At 42.6% G+C, this 22457-nt stretch overlaps 1 protein-coding gene across 1 annotated transcript; it reads left to right on the forward strand.

Annotated features, from left to right (window-relative positions):
- The first annotated feature begins 1509 nt into the window (after window positions 1-1509).
- On the forward strand, window positions 1510-14243 carry timp2a (TIMP metallopeptidase inhibitor 2a). The gene is made up of 5 exons (XM_080516611.1): window positions 1510-1937; window positions 9112-9212; window positions 9298-9406; window positions 11317-11441; window positions 12208-14243. Exons 1-5 carry the CDS (start codon window positions 1808-1810, stop codon window positions 12403-12405), a joined length of 663 nt encoding a protein of 220 aa, XP_080372737.1. The 5' UTR covers window positions 1510-1807; the 3' UTR covers window positions 12406-14243.
- Window positions 14244-22457: the final 8214 nt, after the last annotated feature.

Here is a 22457-nt window from a genome sequence, read left to right on the forward strand (position 1 = left end):
ATATTTGGGATCCACAGCTCTTCTTGCTTTTGGCTCCTGTTTTTGATATTCTGGTACACATGGCCTCCCAGTTGCCCTGACCTCAATTCCATTGAGCACCTGTGGCATGAGCCTGGGCGTACTGTTTGTTCTGCATTGACCCACGCAACCACGTGGCTGACTTACGACAAATGCCGTTTGAAGAATGGGATGTCATCCCGCAGCGTCCCACTCTGTGTGACGCGGCCGAACCACAATAAGGACGAGGTGGGAGGCTGCTGTGGCTGTTTATGGTTCTCCCTCACGCTACTGAGGCTTCTGTTTGTTCAATGAATAAACTGTTAAATTGCCTAAATGGCTCGTTTCTGCAGACTTCAATCATCCAATATAGCAAACAAGAGGAATCAGCAAAGAACAGCGGCCTGTGGCGGAGAACGTTTGGGAAGTTTAATTTAATGGGTGCAGTCCCACATCAGCTCAGCCCACTAATGCATGTGCCGTATAAATGTGGCTCCACTGGGAAAGAAAAACAAGCAGGCCTTTCAGCGGAATAAGAAACTTTAGCAAGAGTCATTGTTTCAACAAAGAAATAATCTGACAAACTCAAATTAAAATGTTTTTTTTCTAAGTTGACCGGAAATGAAATGAAATCTGACGATTTTATGATTGTTGTTGTTGCTGCTGGTTGGGTAGTATATAATACCTCTGGCATTTTGAATGTGTTTCTTAAATTGTTTTTTAAAATTTTTTATTAACATTTCATTCTATTATCACACTATCATATTTTAGTGATATTGGTCCTCATATTGGGATGTTCTCGTTAAACAATATTTGTCTATTAAGCACTAATTTAATATAAATTCTTGAAATGAAAATTCTTCTTCTTCTTCTTCTTCTTCTTTTCTTCTTCTTCTGCTTCTTCTTCTTCTTCTACGGGTAGCGTTTAGTACATCTGACATTTTTAATACGTTTCTTAGATTGTGTTTTTTATATGTAATTAGAGATATTTTGATTTCATTATCTCCGCCACATATTAATGATATGAATATACTTCATATTACGTTCATTTTAAGCAATATTTGCTTTTTACAAGTTTAACGGGATCCTACTCACTGGATCCTAACTTTACTTATATAGTCAATCTATTAATTTCCTTCTTTTGCCCCCTAAGTTAAAGTTTGACTCATATATCTGATTTTTGTTTTAAATGTCTCTATCTTCCATTTTTTTTTTCTTTCTTGAGTTCACTTATCTTCGTGAAAAAAAAATGTGTGGTGGGAGTGTTTATTTAAAATTCTTGCTTGATCACTTTCATCGGGTTTTTCATATCTGCGTATTAAAACGTGGAGATTTTTTGCCCGATATTAAGCCACATCTGTCCGGACAGATGCGACGCAGCGCTCCGGCTCTTTGCAGCCCGGGGGCCACAGCGCCCCCTGCCGGTCAACGTCAACACCGCCGGGGGGAGGAGTCGCTCCGGTCGCTTTATAAAACCGCCTCGACCCCCCGAAACAAAAACAGTGCGGACAGACGAGCAGACTGTCAGACAGACAGACAGACGGACGAGCGGACATCCAGCTGCTGACAGGGGACAGACGGCACGCCGACATCACCGCCTCAACTCACCGGGAACACCGGAGCTGTAGCGGCCGCTGCTCTTGACGCCCGTAGCGGTTTTAAAAAAGCTCCGTTACCCAGCGGAGAGGGGAGGGACGTGGACCTCCACCGCGACGCATCTGCGTAGCTCGCGGCCACCGAGAGGCAGATCAACAGAGAGAGAGAGAGAGAGAGCGAGAAAACAAAACAAACCCACACCGCGTCCACCAAAATGCCGTTTTCCGTTAACGGCGTCCTGTGCACGCTCGCGCTGCTGCTGCTGTGGCGAGCGGAGGAGCTCGCGGAGGCGTGCAGCTGCGCTCCGGTTCACCCGCAACAGGCTTTCTGCAACGCCGACGTAGGTGAGTACAGCTGCTGCTGCTGCTGTTGTTGTGTTTGTTGTTGTTTTGTTGTTGTTGTTGTTGTTGTTTACCCGTGCTGCACCAGCCTCCGGACAGCAGCCGCCCTGCACGCCTCAGACGCGGCTTGAATGGGCTGAGTTGAACCGCTGGAGCGGCTGGAGGAAGGAGGTGTTGCTCTTCAAGGCCATGGCCCAGACAGTTTGCAACGCACACGCAGGAGCCCCATGTCGTATATTTATTTATTTGTTTATATATTTTTTTTATTTTCGCCCTGTCACGTTGACAACGACGGAAGTCTTAAATGACCACAAATTGAATAGATTAATACAAACGGGGTTCCTGAGGACAAATAATCCAAAATTCTTACATAAAGTCCCCGTGAGATTAATTTTAATATTTCAATATGCAGCTGTCGTGAAGTCACTTGCTGCCTGATCGCATCCCAGCCAAGTGAATAAATGAAGGGATCTGAAAAAGTGTCTGTGACAGGATGTGGTGAGGTGAGCCAGGTGGGAGATTCTTGTCTTGTATGTTTCACACATCGATCTTCTGCATTGGTGCACTAATAGAGACATGTTGTTTTTTTTTGTTTTTTACCATTTTGCAAATTAATAATATTTGCTGTAGTAGTGTAAAGGCACTTTAGATTGATTGAGAGCCTGAGGTGGATGATGGACCCCCCCACAGTATTTGGGAATTGATTGGAAACCCTACTAAACTAAACGTGCCTTCCCAGCTCTCGGGCTGAGTTTGTGTGTAACCATCAGGCTCTCACCCTCGGTGGCTCCGGCTTTGGCAGGGCAACGTGGCAGCAGAGAGGGAAAAGAGACAAGGAGGGAGCGAGCTGAGAGGGGGTAGTGGTGGGGGACAAGGGATGGAGAAAGTGAGGAGAGGTTTCTGGGATGGAGGTGTGGTGGTGGTGGAGGAGGAAAGGGGGTTTGAATCTTAACCACAGAATATGTCACACCACGAGCTTTCCTCCACACATTTTTTTTTTTTTTCAAATGTCCATTCCTGTCCAGTTTCTTCCTGCGCGGGGTGGTGCTGGGAGGAATTACAGGAATGTTTCTGGGGTTTTCCCCAACTTTTCGCCGGTGCAGAGCAAGGACACACACACACACACACACACACACACACACACACACACACACACACACACACACACACACACACACACACACACACACACACTCTCGCAGGTCAAATAGACAGCTAACTGAAGGGCCGGCTGACACGCTTGGTTCGACGTGCACACACTGGCTACAGATGACATCTGGCTGACAGTTCAGGGTGTGTTTTGGGAGGGAAACGCAATAAAAATCACAGCACAAGTGAAACTATGCTTGGTATCCATGAGAATGCGTTGGCTGTCCTTTTATTTTTCCTCTCCTTGCGTTTGACAACCTTCACACACATCCCTAAATGCACAAGACGGAGATGATAACAGACATAAGAAACAAGATTTGAAGGGGGTTTCATGGGCGCACAAGGAGCAGAGAGAGACAATGGAGTCTCCTCGAATGTGGACGTGGGCGACAACAAAGGTGACCCTGTCGAGAGTTCTGTGGTCTGACAATGGATATTTGTTTGGCAGGGACAGAATCTTCACTCTGGACACTCAGCCGCCTGTTGATAAATATACTGTCCGGGTCTGAGCCAGCAGTGTGTGTGTGTCACCTTGTGTTTTTCATGTGGGGTGACGCTCCAGGTCAGACCACAAGCCATAAAAATGGCGCGGCGTCATGCGCCTTGCCGCACAATCTGCACACGCAATGCCCACGGACAAAGACAAACATCCTCTTTCCATATAAATCGGCTCACCCGCAAAAGGGGAACTTCCCCGTAGCCCTGCCCCGTCGGGCAGTTGGCGGTCTGGCACATCAGAGTCACCCTGCAGGAAGGCCGTAGAGTTGACAACAACACTTTATATATATATATATATATATATATATATATATATAATGTCTTCATTCATGGAAAGAAATGCATATTTGCTTCCCCTGGCACAATATTTGCTCGCATGAATCGGGCCCCATTTACGAGACTTAACTTTCTCAAGTGAAAACGGCAAAACGACGCGTTTTGACTTGAAACATCGAAACACTGCAGTGTAAACAGGGGCACCCCAAGCCTGTACGCCAGGTCTAATGAGGAATTAAAAGATTGAATAATAGACAGAGGGTCCAGAAGTTCACTAACTTCAAATCAAACTTTAAAAACTTCTTAGAGAATTCAAAATATTTTGCAGTGAAAAGGCACTGCTGTGACTCACCCTTGTGGAATTACTGAATTTTACATAGTGCACCTTAAGAGGCACATATTTTCTCCTATAGAGTTCGTGCACACAGAACTAGGAGGGGAACAAACGGCATGTATTGGATGAACTGATGTGTGTGTATATAAAGCTTTTTATCAGCTTTAAGTAAATGAGTTCAGCATTATCAGCAAGTTATCACATGGAAAAGTTATTTAAGGCCAAATTTGGTAAGTCCCGTAAGAGTTGGTTGATTCATTTGATTCCATTTTCATAAGCAGCAATCTGAAATTGCCAGATCAGTTGTGAGGCTGTTCTTTATTTCATTATTTATTTATTTTGCGTCTGTTTTCCTCTCTTTAGAGCCGTTGGTTGGATACAATTAAATATTCCAAAAAAATCTATATTAATATATTGACGAGAATTACTACTTTTTTAGTCGGCCACTTTAGTTAAATGTGATTGAAAAATGTCCTACAATAAGACTGATTAGCAGTAAGGAGGGGCTCTTAACATCAGATAATCATGCATATCATTCAAAAGCAACTAAAGCCATGATGTCATGTTAATGTAATTGCAATAATCAGATCTGATAACTTTAGAAATGTCATTGAGGGTGTTTTTTTGTTTTTTTTTGTATTATATTTTGCATAAAATTCTTCTCTTCGCCTCAGAAGTGCCGCTTCCTCGACTTTTTGCTGGTGCACGTCCCGTTTGTTGACGTTATCTTTAACTTTCACTACTTCTGCCTTCTTTTAACACGTGCAGCAATATTTACAGAAGACATTAAAATATTTGGGAAAACTCAATGTGTGATAAATCTGATTTATTATAAACTCATACCTCCTGAGATCCGCTGAAGCCTCGAGTGTTATTGTGTTTACATAATCGCTTGGTGATGCCACTTTATTGAAGTCTTCTTCATACAGATGTTGGCAGAAGTGACAGGTGGTGGTTGAATTGTGTCTGAGGGTGTTTGTTCTTTTTTGTTTGCTTGTTTTTGTTTGTTTATTGTCTCTCCGTTGAAATGGCGGGCTAAAAAGAAGAGGAGCCAACCACACCAAGAAAGTTGGGAATGATTTGGTGGTCACTGGAGAGTGAACAAAGAAATGGATCGTCATGCGGTGGAATGAATGGGGGGGGCACTTAGTGTGTGTGTGTGTGTGTGTGTGTGTGTGTGTGTGTGTGTGTGTGGGGTTTGCATGGAAAACATTGCGTAGTGCTACTGATATGCATGTATAAGTCATTAAGCGTCGTCCTGGCCGAGATGCTGGGGGAGCATTGGAAATGTGGGTCAGCTGGTGGTTTAAGGGGTGGTAGGGGGTGGGGGGTGCCTGTCTGCTGGCTGCTGATTGACTCCTGCTGATCCCACGACTTCAGGATCAACCTGCGGTGAGAAGCAGCCGCCTGCAGGCTCCCGGTGGCCGTGCTGCTTTGGCGTCACGCTGTGTTGTCTGCCGCCTTAGACTGCACAGGATGATTTGGTCTGGCTTTATTGCAGTGGGGGTGGGGGGGGGTCTGCATCGCCGAGGTACAGACGGATACGCTCCCGTAATGGCAATCTATTGTGAATAACAGGGTAATTTCCCCTCGGTGTTGTGTCCTGCTGCTGATTCTTAGCTCATTAGTCTGTGGCTCAGAATGAGGTCAGGAAATGAGAGCGGAAAAACTGTGAAGAATGCATTAGTGAGAGCCAGCCAGGTATACTGGGGTGTGTGTGTGTGTGTGTGCGTACACCAATGCACACTAATACACACTCTAGCTGGCTGCTGCTTCACATTTGCATAAGCGTCAGAGTTCAGTGAAAAGTACGGGCGTTTGGACGAAGCTCTGCCTCTGACGGACAGTGACGACCCTGCGAAGACATTTATTAACACTGATAAATTGTTTAAAAAGAAAACAAATATGATGTAAGGTATCGTCGTCTGAAAAGTGTAAACCGTGCTCTTAAATTGCGGCTCTTCATCAGTCTTGTAACTTAAATGTGTTTTGGGTTTTTTTGACTCCTTCCACCCTGACTTGATGTTCAAGCTGTGATGGGGACAAAATGGGACCTGCAACCAAGTGTTTTATTGCTGTTTAGAAACCCGAAGGTGAATCTGACAGTTGTGTTGACGTTGAGAGATGAAGACGATCATCACGGCCCTGGGGAAGCAGTTCTAAAGCTGCACTCGCTTGTTGAGCATCGATGAAAAAAAAGTTGTGCCCAGTGTGGGGAAAATAATCCCAAACTTTATTGCAGGATTGTCCTTTTTTTAATTAATTTTTTTATGGTCAGTGCTGCTCACTGGGTTGGTCATACTGAGTCGACAGTCTCCAAGACAATTACTATTTGGTAGACATTATGTCGACACCAAAATGCTTAAAAATGACATAAATATTCATGCAACAATGGGAGCAGGTTTATAATTATTATTAGTGTTTTATTTTATATCCCCACACACACTGTATTCAAGCAGGCAGAGCCGACAGAACTAAATGTGGGGCCGAAACGCAGGCCTGAAATAGTCGGGATGAAGCAAACCAATAAACGCTGGGTGAAAACGGAACCGCATGATGATAACTAAAAACACATGCTGAGCTAATAAAAATCAAGCAGACTTCAGCCCACAGGTCACTTTCACACCTGTGAGAGCCGAACCAGGGTGTGCATGTGCCGTGCACGACAATGGGGAATGTGATACATGGGATATTTATTTGGAGTGGGGAGCCCCCCCCCCCCCCCTCTCTCTCGCCTCGCAGCTGAAACATCCCCAGTTTGAGGCTGGTTTTCTTCTAAGGTTTTCTCTGGGCTTCCTGCCCGCAGGCCAAATGATGCGTTTGAGGGCAGTTCGTGACTCTTAATTGCCCGAAGGTGTGAATACAAGGGTCTGTCGATGGCCATCTTGGATCCACGCTGGCTTTCGCACAGTCTCTCCTCAACTGTCTGTCCTCTTCGTCTTGGTCACACATGAGCAATACATCATCGGCAGTATCGCTCCGTTTGCTACTTGCGCTCTAAAAATGTCACATGTATTGAAAACGGAAGGTGCCATCCTTTTTAAAAGTGGCAGCTGTGAAAACGCCTTATCTCCGCTACAGACCTATTATGACTTCGTCTGTTATACACGGCTGTGGCAGTCTGCAGAGAGACTCTGCTGACGACCACTAAAACGACAAACCGAGGCCCGGTTCACACAGGAACTATCTGTGAGTTAGTCCTTTTAGAACAAATGACATGTTCAGACGGCAACGATTCAACGGCTGCCAAACGCACAAGAACAAATGTTAAACATGCTGTAGAAAGAAGAGCATTATGTCATTGGAGATTGCAGTCATTGCAAGCAACGACCTTCTCGTGTTTATATGTCATGATTACTCATGTTTTAATGGAAACGCTTCCAGTGCAGTGATGCAAAACGTTCCAGATAAAAACTCAAAAAGCTCACATGCTTTTTCACACAAACCTCATTCATTTACACAAGTTTCTGTTATTGTAAACAAAATATATATTTTAAGCACATAGTCTAAGTGGTCCAACTGACATCTCTAACTGTCTCTATTCAATAATGATGGAAGAAGAAATTCCCTTATTCGTGACATGTGCACAGTGGTAGAGTCGCATTTCTATTCTGCATTTAACTCAGTAAGTAGGTGGGGATATTTACCGAACCTTTTAGAATCGGCTTCGCGCAGATGCTAAAGTAAAGTATCCATTTGAGAGCAGCGAGAGAAAAAGAGGGGGAACAAGAGCGATATCTCACTCCGGGAGCCGCCGTCTCTCATATCTGTGTCTGTTCCAAGCCGTGGACTGCGTCCAAGTGTGTTAAAGCAACAGCAGCCATGTTTATCTGCGTGTCTCCTCTTCCTGCTTATTTTATATCTTCTCCTCCACGGTTACTCATATTTTCCATTCAGAATAAATGCTGTAAGCGTAGCTCAAGCTTGAAGTCAGTCAGGCCATTAAAAGTCCTTCAACACACACACACACACACACGGTCAGAAACAAGCCTGCTCGCCAAGTCGGCTGAACGCTTCACCCTGTGAGGATTTTCTGGTTGTGGTTTGAACAAGAAAGTTTGTATCGTTTATGCGTTTGTATGTTTTGAAAACGGTTACAGAGAATTGCTGAAAATGATGTAACTTTCATGTTTGGCCACTAGTAGGTGCTGTTGTTTGTTTATAGTAAGGAAGGCACACACGCATGCAGCAGAGAACCGTACGCTATGACGGGGACGACTGAGTTGGACTGCTATTCCAAAAAAGTTGTGTTTTTCAGTGGCTCAAAGCGCCGTTGTCGTGTAAACTGACCCAACAAAACCTTTTATTTCTGAAAATCTTGAGCTTTGGCCTTCAGGGTTATCGTTGGAAGTGACTCCCGAGAAGACCTGCAGCCTTTTGCACCATCACGTCATTGTCTTCTACTTCGAGCCTTTAGAAATTCACGTCTGAAATGCTCTTTGAGATAGTTTCTGAAATCCTCCAAAGGTTTTGTGCGCTGAAGCTTTCACCTGGATCCCTCGGGAACATCAAAGTGATATTTTACAGCATGACACGAAAATGAGCAGAGCTAAATACTTTTAAAAGTAACGTCTGCAGCCTAATTCTATTTATTTGATCTGTTTCCGATATATCAAAGCATAAAACCTTGTGTTCCTCGGAAAGTTAAGCTATGTTGTTTGTCACCATTTAAATGGCCAAAAGCAGACTCGACAGTATTTTATTTATTTTTTTTTTTTTGGGGGGGGGGGAGGAGTGTTTTTGAACAATCACATTTTAAGATATTTAGTGTTTTTCAATCTTCTTTATATGAAATGTTCTATTATTTCAATGCTTTGTCAAGTTCCTCAGAAAACAGACGCGTGACCTGTTTTTGACCGTTTAAACCTGTGTCTGTCAATAGATTGAGAGATTAAAAAAAAATGTCTCTGTTTCTACCAGTGATTCGAGCGAAGGTGGTGGGAGAAAGAGAGGTGGATTCTGGGAATGATATCTATGGGAACCCCATCAAGAGGATCCAGTATGAGGTCAAACAGATCAAGGTGAGACTATTGACCCGTTTACGGTTTCAGTCAGTGGGGGGGTTTGAGGACGCGGACATTCACACATGGTTTCTGTTTGTTCCAGATGTTCAAGGGTCCTAATGAGGACATCGAGTCTGTCTTCACTGCTCCGGTATCGGCCGTCTGTGGCGTTACCCTGGACGTCACCGGCAAGAAGGAGTATTTGATCTCAGGTTTGTGTGAAACTTCTAATTAAAGCGGTCTTGGTCAGTTTTCAACCTTTTTTTTAACCTGCTGTTCTTGCCACTGACAGGAAATTACGTTTATCCTTCACTTTACCATAAGTCAGACTGTTTTATGGGATCGAGAAAATGCACATCTCATAAATAACAAAGGGTATACCACAGTATTGAAGCTGTAGTTTCATCCAGTTACTGTGGAAATGAAGGGGGGAAAAAAGTTCTTTTAGACACACTGGTGCTGTTTTGTTTTTTTGTTTTGTTTTACATGTGTCACATCTGTGAGTTCAGTTTTCAAGAAATGAACCGATGTATTGGGGGGGAAAAAAATGTGAAAGAAGATAAACACAGCAACTGAAACATCCAGGAAGAGTTAATCCGGTAGAGACGTGCAGGTATAAACACCGAGCCAGACGAACATTACATTGTAAAAACACCAGTGGGCAATTTTGCATCGTGGAGGAGGAACTGTTTATGTTATTATGTGTAATTATATGCTGATGACTAAACCCTGTGGAGACTGGGAGTGACCTTGTCTGTCTTTTTGATTCTGATAGGTTTTGTGCTTTAGTGGACTTAAAGTCAATGTAATAGTATCGTTTCTTTTGGAAATGTATACATTTATTGCCGCATCGCATCATATATTTTATAATAAAGAGGAATTAGTTTGAAGGCAACGTGGTTATTGTAACGTGTAGCGTCACAAAATGATCACTTCTCACCCTCGTTGAGTTGCAGAGTAACACAACTCAACCCTCTGTTTACCTGTCTGACCACCACTTTCCTGATTTCTAACTCACTGGGCTCAGTATTTCTTTTTCTTTTTCTTTTTTTTTCAGCTGCAGCAGGAAAAATACTTTTACCAAAACAAGCACCCTAAATGTTTTCACTTAAGTGAAACTTTCAGCTAATTCGAAATGGCTTAAAATACTGTTATTTAACTTTCTCGAAAACTAGAGATGGTATACTATTTTTAACATAATATCAATCCAGCTCTTCTGGAACCACCTCTGATTTTCTCCAGACCCTCACAAGTTACTCAAGACATTACCATCTCTCTTCCTGCTGCGACATGTTTTGAAATTCCTTTGTATAAATTTTGTTTTCTGGCTTTTTCTTTTTGGGCTCCATTGCGTCCCGTCAGTTAAATATGGCAGCGTAAGTGAAGACATCCCAGTGAGACGCGGCACAGCGAGGCTCATGATGTCATCCATGCTCTGGTTTCCCCATCACGGGCAAAGATGCACGCACAAGCACCCGCTGCCTAATTACATAGAGTTGTACGAGGAGGAACTGCTGAAGGCAGCGTTTCCTCTCCTGACCCCCCCCCCCCCCCCCCCCCCCCCCCCCAAACCTCCTCCCCTTCTTTCCTGGGCTGGAGCTGTGGGAAAGAGAGTTAACTTTCTGTTGAGCGGGGCATCTTTTTTGTATTTTTTTTTTTTTTTTACAATGATTCATCCTTTCTCCTCAGTTTGGAAGGGTTAAGTGCTGGAAGGGCCGCGTCGAGATGTGAGTCAGTCCCTCCTGCGACGACACGGTGTTGAAGGCTTGGACATGTCAAGAGCTGCTCCGCAGACAGATAGCGGAGCGTGCCGGGCGCAGCCTCAGCACATCTTGTACACTCAGCCTGACACATCGCCTTGTTTTGACTCGTGGCGCTCGTGCGTGAAACAGAAATACAAGTTGTAGTTTTGTTTTTTTTAAGGGCAGTTGATTTGTGTTGACGCCTGCAGGCACCAAGTCTGCAGCGTAAAAGATTCAATCGGTTCTACCTGTGACGTTCTTATCCGATGTACAGTTTGTCTCGACCTTTTGTCCAATGGGGGCGTCCATACCATCTCGTTTTGTCTGAGATTTTGCAGATTTTTTTTTCATTCTGAAGCCGTATATCGCTCTCGCTTCAGGCAAAGCCGAGGCCGGCGGGCAGATGCACGTGACCCTGTGCGATTACATCATGCCCTGGGACTCCTTGAGCGCCACCCAGAAGAAGAGCCTCAGCCAGCGCTACCAGATGGGCTGCGACTGCAAGGTAAGGCAGCAGTTTCACGGTGGTTTATCTCCAAACCCAGAGGGGGAAAAACAACAACATGTAAAAAAAGAAAGAAAGCAGCTGTTAGTCATTCGCTGCCGTTTGGACATAACAGATGAAACGAGATGGAACATGAACCACAACAAGAAACAACAGTGCAGCGACTTTAGAATGGTTTGAGTTATCAGTCCATCACTTGTACGTGTTTTATCCAACGTGCCACTGCAGGGAGCCTCTCTCAGTATTTTTCATTGTTCAGAAAGTCCTGAATGGACAACCGCTTTTTGATTTTCAATTAACAACACCAAGCCTTTGGATCGGGGGGGGGGTCAAACGACGACATGCAGCCGAATTTCATCTTGAGAGGGCCGGACCAGTAAAATAGAGCCATAATACCGTTTTACTTTGTGGCACAGAGTATATGTAATGAAAATATCTAGATTGTCACAAACTCTCGCCGACGTCTCACTCTTGAGCTTTTTCCGCTATACTGAAGAAAATTGTTTGTTTTCCTAAACCTTAACTATGAATACAAAACTCTTGAGGCGTTATCCCCAGTCAGGGGCTGAAGCGTGAGAAGGTTTCCAAACGAACGCTGACGACGTTTTTCAATATCAGAAAGTACACAAGCAACAGTCGATCAGTGGCGCAATCTCGAGATCGAAGTGAAGCTTTTCCAAACGAGGAAAGTTTTTTGTTTTTTTTCCCACTTCTTTAGAAAAATCCAAACCTTGACTGGTGTGTGTGTGTGTGTGTGTCCCTGCAGATCGTGCGCTGTCCCTCTCTGCCCTGCGACATCTCTGCTCCCGAGGAGTGCCTGTGGACGGACCTGATGATCGAGAAGCAGGTGCACGGGCGCCTGGCCAACCACTACGCCTGCGTGAAGCGGGCGGACGGCTCGTGCTCCTGGTACCGCGGCGTCGCGCCCCCCAAGAAGGAGTTCCTGGACACCGAGGACCCTTAGCCGCGTTGCACGTGCGACCCGCCCACTGCACAGCCTGACGGAGATAAATGTAAACAGTTTGTTAGAAATTCTTAGAAGGCATCATCAGGCAAAGAGGGGATTTTGATAATCACAAAAAAAAAAAAAAAGGTCAAAGTTAATATGACTGAAATTACCTGCAGGTCTGAAAACGGCCTTCAGCCTCTCGCCCTGTTCGTGATTCGTGAGCGCAGAGGTTGTTTTCAGACTCGGCGTCGCTATAAAAAAAAACAACCAACACATTAAATAGCGTCACGAGACATAGACTGGTCGAGTGATGATGTAACTTCCTCCTGAGGCTGGCGTCAGGAGGACATAGATCCTCAGTGAGACGGAGCTCGTCTCGCCCCACAAAGCTCTGCCCTTCCGCCAATCGCTCCCCAAAAACGCTCAAGACGATTATTCGCTGGCCCGCCGTGTTCCTACTTTTATTACCTCATTCTCCATTTGATTCCAAAGCCAAATTCCAGGTTGCCTTTTATTTTAGCTTATTTTCTCTTCTTCCTCGTTTTCCCCTCCGTTAAATGTCTTTCCCGTCTCCTCTGCTGGGAGCCGCTCAGCCACCGGTGTGACGTCGCACGCCCACAAACGTGTTTAACTGTATAAAAGAAAAAATAGACCGCGATTGATCTGGCGTGGCTGATGATCTGTCCTGATTTCACCGAGTGGGAGTCGTTTTGCCGATTAACCTCCCGGGAGCCCTGCGACCGTCGCAGGCCTCACTGGACCAGTCTATGCTGCGTGAAGACGATCGTTCTAAATTCAAAAACCTCGAACCCCACCAGATTCCTGCCTCCCCTCTTTCCTCTTCTAGAGCTTCACACCCCCCACTTTCTTTCTCGCTATGTAGCTGTACAGTACCTATGCATATACTTCTGTTGTTACTTGATTATTATTTACTGCGTTAGGACTAGATTTGCACTTTTTGAGGATGAGTTCCAGTTAAGACAAGAGCCCGAATACTCTGACGTGACAGTTGCTATCGACAGATCCACCTCAGGTGCAGATTTCGCCCATTTTCAGTGCTTTTGGTGATCCATATTCACAGACGCAAACAATTTTTTTTCTTTTTTTTGCTGTCATCACAGATAAAATAGTCCTTGCAGAGAGAGGGGAAAAAAAAACCCCAAAAAACAATGGACGTGAGAGGATTACAAAGGGATCGTTTTGCAGATTTTCTGTGCGGAAGCAACAAAAAAGAGCTCGTGGGACGTTATTTCCGCGTCTTTGTGTTATCTGTTGATCGTAAATGCAAACAGCAGTTTGATTTGCCGATATATTCTCGCAGACGGTTCACTTCTTGAGTAGAAAGGTCTTCACGCGCTTAATGTTAGCTTTTGACTCATCTTTACTGCTCCTTCCAGTTATTAATGAAAGCTTTATCGCTGTCCTAGAAAGCAAGTTACTCAAAGTTTACAGTGCTGTTTTATACACCTCAAGCTACATTAACAAAAAAATATATATATGATGGATTATTAAAAGCATAATTTAAAAGTAAACTCTTTCCAGTTTCCATTTACTTTGTATTTTTTCCAGTGTTATTATTATACCTGTCAAGATGTTTTGTGTGTTTTTCGCGGTCATTGTCTACGATGTCTTTAGCTGTAGTGTCGAGTTGAGAAGGTCCTCTTCTCCGCGCTGGAGTAACGTGAGAGTGAGAGTGATTTGATCCTTTTTCGGAGAGAGGTGTAGAAACGAGAAATGGGTATCTTTTTGTGTGAATAGAGGACTGTGCATGTGTTTGATGCTTTGTGTAAGTCCTGGCGAAGGACTAAATATTCAGTATTATCAATAAAAAAACACACAAAAAAAAACACCACAAGTTTGAAAGCTGGTTGCCTTTGTGTTGTCATTTCTCCTTTGTCTTTAAGTGTTTGTTTGTGTTGGAACTCTTGGATCTTTTTTTTTCTAATTCTGATGGCCATGCGTGTTTGGTGTCAAGTATTGGTTTGTTGATGCGTGTTGACGTATTTCAGAGGTTATTTTGTGCATGTTGATGTGGATTTGAATCCCGGTGTCACACCTTTTTTTTTTTTTTCCGCATTGACGTTCATATGACTTCCAGACAAGACGTCCATGCAATGTGCAGGAAGTTCATACACAAAACTTTAAAGGAGTCATATCACACAACTTTTCAACACTTTCACATGGATCCTATTTGTCCAAAAACATTGTCTTCAAAGTTTATTTTTGCCCCAAATCCAGCTTGTTCTTGATTTTCAGCCAGTTGAATATTCGATCATTTGAGCCGCGTTCAGAACCTGCTGGGTTTCGGGGAGCTGGACTGGCTCCGCTCCACATGCCCATCTTGGGAAGAGGAGGAAGTGCTTCCTCTCCTCATGCTATGTAGTATTGTTTACATTCTATCTGTCACTAGTTATGGAGAAACATTCAACCTAACCAATATGAACCAGGATGTGGCCCAGAAGGAGAAGCTCCTGAAGAAGTTGTGCCTCTGGTGCTGCAACAGGACATTTCAGAATGGTTAGTGAAACATAGTGTGTCTCAATATGTTGAATAGCCTGAATATTTTCTTTACAAAGAAATGTGCTGTTTGAACAGCAAATAAATAACTATTTGGACCAGCCTGAGTAACTATGACCATATCTAACTGTGCACGTCACACTGAGATCCTCTACTAATGATCATAATTAGTAGCAGATAGGAGAATATCCTGAGCCCCCATTTAATCATAGAAATAAATTTTAAAAAATCGCCTGGATTTTACATGGAAATATAGAGTATTTTGCATTGCTGCACAACTTTGAGAATAAAACTTGTGTAATACAGACGAGAAAGACGCCGACATGTGAAGTTGAGCCTCCTCAGAGACGTTGGGATGTGAGGCACTCGGATCGGCCCTCATCAAACTGCTGTGAATTGCCAGCGGAGGCTGTCGGTGTGCGAAGGATTCATTTAAGATTTAAGAAGTGCGTTTGGAGTCGTGCGGCTGCGCCCTGAGAAAGGCAGCTCCAAGCGGTGGTCGACTCGAGTAGGAAAATATTTGAGAAATGTGCAGGCAGAGCCCAGATTGGACGGTTTTGTCATCTCTGTTCATTCTCTCCACGGTCATTTCAAACAGGGTTGTAATAATCACTCAGCCTCTGGGGGGGAGGTTCGTGACTCTTTTCTGTCACTTCCCTTAAAATATAAATGTAATTTTCCACCGAAATCCTCTTTGGTAATGTGAAGTAGGAGGGAGGCATATTGCCGCAACCTCTGCTGATTGCTCAACGGTGATGGAGAGTCACAGGTTTGTGTGTTTTATCAGTGTGTCAAGGCACATTGTTGGTGTTTCTCATGAACATATAGGAAGAAATCATGACATCCATCAACTTTAAAACCAAGATAAACTGGGTCATGAACGATGATCTGAAGGTGTTTTTCATGAATTATGAGAAGTGGAAAAAGTGATGTGGGCAATAATTAAGAAACGTCGTAGCATTAATGGTCTAAAACAACCTTATTTCAGTAGCTTTGTTAGTTATTGATAACATTACTTTTAGGTTCACTCAGATTAGGGAAGGTTTCACTTCCTCGAGAAGAAAAATACATTTGAAAGTGGAATCTGAATGTAAGAATTTCCCACTGGCAAAATGGGAACTTCTTGAGTATTCCTAGAAGCTAAAGGAGTTAAGTCCCTAAATACATCGTAATTTGTGCACTTGCATGTGTTTCTTACATGTATAGCATAGATAGACAGCATTTCCCAATGATTATACTCCTTATGAGATCAATCTGACAGCTATTGAACAAGGAAAGTGGGAAGTTTCCAAGAATTGCCAATAATGTGAGTGCATCCAATACAATGGTATTTGTGTATTTACTTGAGTGATACATTTTTTGGATATGTTAGAGGCAAAGTGTACTGATAATATTGAGTTTCAATGCACCGTTACATGTATCGGAATTTCTTCCACTTCCAGGTGGGAAGCACTCGTGTGAATGCCATGGAACTGGGAACTTTCCCCTGTGAAGATGGGAAGTTCTGAGAGCTCCCGGTTGCTATAAATCATCAATGAGATGGCACACAATTGTATTTTTTATCAGATTATTAGAATGTATTTCACTGTAGCCACCAGAATCAGCAGAAGCAATGTATGAGGATAATATTGATTTACATGCGTCATTAAATGCACAGGTGATGCTGATATCTGTTACTTTGCAAGTAACTTAGTAATTAAGACAAACATCAGTGTTGTGGTTTTTTTTTTAGTAGATTTCTTTTGGGACAAAATCTGGGCTGAAAAGTATTCAAGACATCTGGAGAGGTAAAGCTCACATATATGAGGTAATATAGATGATGTTTTATTTTATTGTCATATATAATTGGCTTTGATCTGGATGTTTGCCTGGAGATCATTTTTGATATCAGTGTGACTTCATACACCTTTTCTGTGGTATTGTCAACAGCGTGTTTAAGAAAATGCACTTTGAGAGCAGCCATTTCTGCTTCATATTCCTCATTAAAATCATTAAACACATGCAGCACAGTGTATCCGCTGAACGATCGCAAAATCGGACTTCACATAAATGAAACTGAAGGCAAGTTTGGCTTCTCTAAGTCTTAAGAAACAATTATAATGCCATAAAGTGTTCAAATATCATTTCATTTTGAAGGTGCAGTCAGCTCCGAGGTGTTCCTGTAGCTGGGATGCCCCCCAGTGGCATGTAGAAGACATAGCAAGAAGATTAATTAATTTAACACTTACTTCATATTCAAATAAAAATAAAATATACAAAGCTAAGGAATAATACAAGCAGTGTTAATGTGAGGGTTAATGATATATTATTTTGTGACGAACAAAGCAAACCTATAGCAAAATAAAAAAATTATGTAAAAGTGACCATCAAATACTTTCCTTGTTATTTTCTTCTTGTAATGAACATAAGGAGCAGATATTACTTCAAGTGCAGTGGTTTAGTTGCATCATCCTGGATCCATGGAGCCAAACTGAGCAGTAAACTCACATTAATAAATCCACAGAGTGACTGTGGCTTTAAAAAAAAACAAAAAAAAAACCCCAAAAAGACATGTATTCTCACTATTTACCCCAAGATAACGAACAACGTCAGAGCTGTGAGATGCTACAATCGTGAATCATGACAGCAGCTGACAGTGAGAGGGAGGGGAAAAAAAACAACTACTTTGTGCAAATGTCAACAACTTGTGGTTGTGAGTTTGCAAGCATAGTGCAAGGTTGCATCAGAGCACCTCTGCTCAGTTATGGTCCATAACCGTTTGCTGGGGAACTCATATTGCTAGTAGGTTTCACCTGCATTCTTTTTTCTTTTTCTTTTTTCTTTTTTTTAAGTGATTTAACAAAAGAGCAGCCGCCTCCTAATCAAATATGGATTCATAAAAAGCATTCTAATCTCAACCTGAAGGAAAAAAGGGTTGCCAAGGAACGGAATTGCTTTTAAGATGTGCTTCAGCCACTGTAACATAATGAGGGTCAGCATGAGTGTGTGTGTGGGCACAATTCAAGAGGATTCAGTCTTCCTGCTCTTACAATCCCCTTTTCTTTTTTTTTATTTCTCTATTGTGTCTATGAAAGATGAAAGCAGCAGAACCTGCACAGAAAACACTCAGGGTGGTGGAAGAATTTCCACTCAGTGATGATCGCTTCGCTGTTTTGTTAAAGCAGGATTTTATTTTTTTTACCCACCATGCCGTTTGAATGCTGCATGTTTCATTTGAAGTCCAGGTGATCATCCAGTCTCTCACGCATATAAAGGTTTTACTGCACAACATTGCAAATGAGTCAAACACTCAAAAGTACAACAGGTTAAACAAGCTTTGACATTTACTTTCACTCTATTCTGAAATGAATAAAGGTCCCATGAGTAATATTTGTTTTTAAGTAAATCAATTTCACCTGTAATATTTAGCAAAATGAAACAAAGCAACAATCTAGAGGTCATTTTGAAGACACTTTTGTGATGCGCTGTCTAAATGTCAGTAAGTTTCCATGTGTTCATCCTGTTCAGTTCTGAAATACAAAGTTTAAAATAACATCGTGAGTGTTACATAGAGCCTCTTGTGTTTTTCTTGCTAAATTGAGAATTGTAGATACCCAGACAACAAAGTTGATATTGTTATGATTCATGCCATTACTGAAAAACAAACCCACAGAAACACAATAAAGGAAATTGGATGAATGTATTTTAAAACACAAGATGATTTTTTTTCGGCTTGATCGTGATAAAGACTGGAAGCACTGACATGCAAACACAACATTTGGATTTATAACTTTAAAAAGATTTCATTCACTCTTCATCTGCTGCAGAATATTTTGGTCCAGTTGTTTAATATAAAAATAATTTCTTGAAGTTACTCACCTTATATGAGTTACTACAACACATCTGTCAAACAGTTTCACTCATCTGTAGTTCTCATAGGAACCAAAAACAATAACCTCGTTGGCAGATAATCCTAAAATTACTCACAAAATGGAATATTTGAGCCAAAATACTTCATATTTTGCAGTGCAGTTGTATTTGTTCATATCATTATTGTTTTAAATATCAACATTTCTCAATCTAATTCAAATATGCTGTGTTATACTTCCTCTCAAATGCAATATTTAAAAGTGAGATTAATCTTTCACTTTAGCATATTTCTTGGTCCAAACAGAGCTGCACCCTAGTAATTAAGGTAATATTGAATGTTAAAGCATCATTTTGGTCTTATTTTTAAGTAACCATTCTAAACTGTCAGCAGTCTGTGGTTTTGTGTTTGATGAGCCAAGTAAAAGTTTATTCATAAGGCACATTCAAAAATTCTGCTCTTTGACCAAAGTGCAGCACATTTGTAATACAATAAAACTGATATATAAAAACTTCTAATAATAAAAAATTATGTATCAACAAAAAAATACATAAATAAATACAATAAACATGAAAAGGTTCAGAGCATGATAGGGGAGTGTTTTCCAAACATACCATGCAAGCTTTTAAAGACAACTCGTAAAATCCCAAACAGAATTCTATAAATTGACCGGGACCCAGTAGAGGAGGGTTCGTGACATGATACAGCCTGTAGGCGGCGATCTGAAGATTGATCCTGTCGTTACACAGGACGACCGGCATAGGGAAGGTTTTTATCTTTAAATGAAGTCTAGGCTGATAAAAAAAAAAAAAAATCCTTCACTATCTAGTTGATCTGTTTATTGCATTTACATGCTATTATGTTTTTTGTTTTGTTTTTTGTTGCACATCCTTGAGGCAGCGCAACAGAGCCTGAACAGAAGCATGATTTTATCCTTGCAGTGGGAAATATATCTGAAGGTCATCGGTAAAACAATGACAGGCGATGTTGTATTTGATGAATATAGATCCCAGCGGATGTATACAGTATAGTCAGATGGGGGGAAAAAAAAGAGAAGTGGCCCCAGGAGAGACCCTGAGGTCTCTGGATCTAAGAGCAAAGATCCCTAGAAGTCCACATCTGGAATGCTGAGCAGATCATAAATAATCTGAATTCATATGTAATAAGAAAACCATCCTATATGCAGCCTCATGCTGTTGGAATAAACTCTCCAACTTATTTCTTTTGACATTATTTGTTCTGTGAAATGTGTCCGGGGCCGTTTATATGACACCGAGTACTTTCTCTCTGCCGCTCAATGCCTCCTCTGACGCACTGACTTGCAAAGTAGAAACATAAATGTATGTATCCACGTCACGGTGTGAGTCTCGTAAAGGGCCGTGCGTTCTCTGTGAATGCAGAGAACAGGAACTGGAGCTCCGGGAGGAACGTGGATGAGCATATGAGGCATAGAAAGTTCAAGTGGGTGAGGTCAAGTGCTCCAGAAAGAGGGCAGCACTACAGAGAGACGAGCATGAAGAGGAGGTGCAAAAACCATTTACATAAATGACAGAGAAAGAGAAAGAGAGAGAGAGAGAGCGAGAGAGAGAAAAGCATCATGGAGTGACAAGCCAAGGTGTGAAAATCTACAAATTATACACAATCCTTTCGTGTGTCTGTAGAAATGGCTGATGTGGTTTATATTTAGCCAGTGTGAGCCCTGCTACAAAACCTGATGACATTTCTTCACACATTTTCATAATGACTTGTTAGTCTGACATATGTATGAAGTCAGTATAATTAGGTCTGCTGATGCTGCTGCTGCTTCTCCCACATCACTTCTCACATGCCTCCTGTTGGCATCAAGGCTGGCAAACTCCACCGCTGCTACGTTTCTGTTGATACTACAGGCAGATTCATGACTCCGCTGGATATTTATTCAACAGAAACGTCCCTTTTCTGCAAAAGCATCATCTTAGAAAAAGAAAAAAACAAAAATGAACATTGCCTTTAGGGGTACTATCAAGACACTGACAAAGCGTCTGAACATGGAAACACAATATGAAGGAAATGTTGGCGAAATGCATCATTCTGAACAATGAATACTTTGCTTCTTTTTTTTTATTGTGAGCTTCGATGTTGACAGATTGCAAACTGGGCCACAAGAACTCCACACATTGAAACATTTCTTAAAAACACAAGCACAAAAAAAACCCCAAAACTGCTTTCACTCATTCACTACTGATCTATTAATATGTGCCTCTGATATGCAATATGTACGTTTGCTCAGCTCTGACTAACCTAAACTGTGTGTGTGTGTGTGTGTGTGGGTGTAGAACAGGCTGATACGAGGGTGTGTGTGTGTGCGTTGCACATTTGTCATCACTTCCAAGAATACTTGCAACAACTGTTCAAAGTGACACAGCAGTGGGTGTGTGTTGGTGCGTCTATAAACAGGCTCCATATGTGAGCGCGTTAATGCACTTTAATCACTTGTATAAAATATTCAAAGATGCCTGATATAAAGTGTTAGGTGTTTTTTTTCCCCCCTCCTTGTGGAGCGTGTGAATCCAGGAGTGAGGTCAACCCTGAGAGGAGGGTGGAGCAAGGGAGAAAAAGGGAGAGGAGAGAGAGAGAGAGAGAGAGAGAGAGAGGTTTTTTTTTCTTCGTCAGTCTGGTGGATGCGAGGAGGAGAGCAAAAAAAAAAAAAAAAAGAGCTGAAGTCCAGCATATTGAAGGAGCTGAATCCACGGTTCGTTTCAGTGGAGTATGACGCCGACTTCAGAGGGAGTAGGGATGCTGGGGGGAGGATACAGATTTGTTGAAAACTCCTGAGTGCACAGAGCCGCGATGGGGACGGTGAGTGAGCTGTGTGCGTCCAGCTTCCAGGCGTTTCTCTGTCCGACAGTGCGGCCGGGGGCACCTGCTGCATCCACAGGTGAGTGCTTTCAATCCAACACACACACACATATATACATATTCTCCCCTTATACATCAGGAATGTATTGGAACATTATGGGGAAAAAAAACTAAATCTGAGTTCATGAAAGTGATTCAAGAATGAAATGTCATGAAAGTTATTATTCTGTGTGTTTTTGTTTTGGGTTTTTTTTTCTTCTTATAAATTGTGACTGTGATGGACAGTGTGACACATGGTCATGACTGCCGTCAGTGTTCAGTTGCTGTGGAGATTTTCAGGCAGGTTATCAAGACAGAGGGCGCTCTGTACTGTGTGTGTGTGTGTGTGTGTGTGTGTGTGTGTGTGTGTGTGTGTGTGTGTGTGTGTGTGTGTGTGTGTGTGTGTGTGTGTGTGTGTGTGTGTGTGTGTGTGTGTGTGTGTGTGTGTGTGTGTGTGTGTGTGAGTGATGGTGGGCTTGATTCGAGAACATGACGCACTCCCATCGCGGTCTGGTCCAGGATCCTCCTCTCCAGTGGGTGCTGGAGTGACATAATCTCCGTGGCTGCCCACTGCTCCTCCTCGGTGCAGGTGCCTTCACACTGTGTCACTCCGCTCATTCCAAAGCCATTATTACACAATCAGAGCAGCTCAGCGCACTCACACAGGTTACTTCCATTTCCTGAACACTTTTATTCTTCAATGCCCTTTCCTTAAGTGTGGACTTTCTGCTTTATTTCTTTATTTATAGCCGAGCGCTTTGGCCTTGAGGCCTCTCGAACCGACGCGATTTCACAGATAAACCATTTAACTGTGAAGCACATGTAC

Source organism: Blennius ocellaris (genome assembly GCF_963422515.1).
Source record: "Blennius ocellaris genome assembly, chromosome: 21".
NCBI classification, from domain to species: Eukaryota; Metazoa; Chordata; class Actinopteri; order Blenniiformes; family Blenniidae; genus Blennius; species Blennius ocellaris.

Bases quoted from the DNA above. Each gene is read 5' to 3' on its own strand.
- timp2a (XM_080516611.1), top strand. From the start codon at position 1,808: ATGCCGTTTTCCGTTAACGGCGTCCTGTGCACGCTCGCGCTGCTGCTG. The intron at 1,938-9,111 runs GTGAGTACAGCT...TGTTTCTACCAG, and splicing joins TTTCTGCAACGCCGACGTAG to TGATTCGAGCGAAGGTGGTG. The intron at 9,213-9,297 runs GTGAGACTATTG...TGTTTGTTCCAG, and splicing joins ATGAGGTCAAACAGATCAAG to ATGTTCAAGGGTCCTAATGA.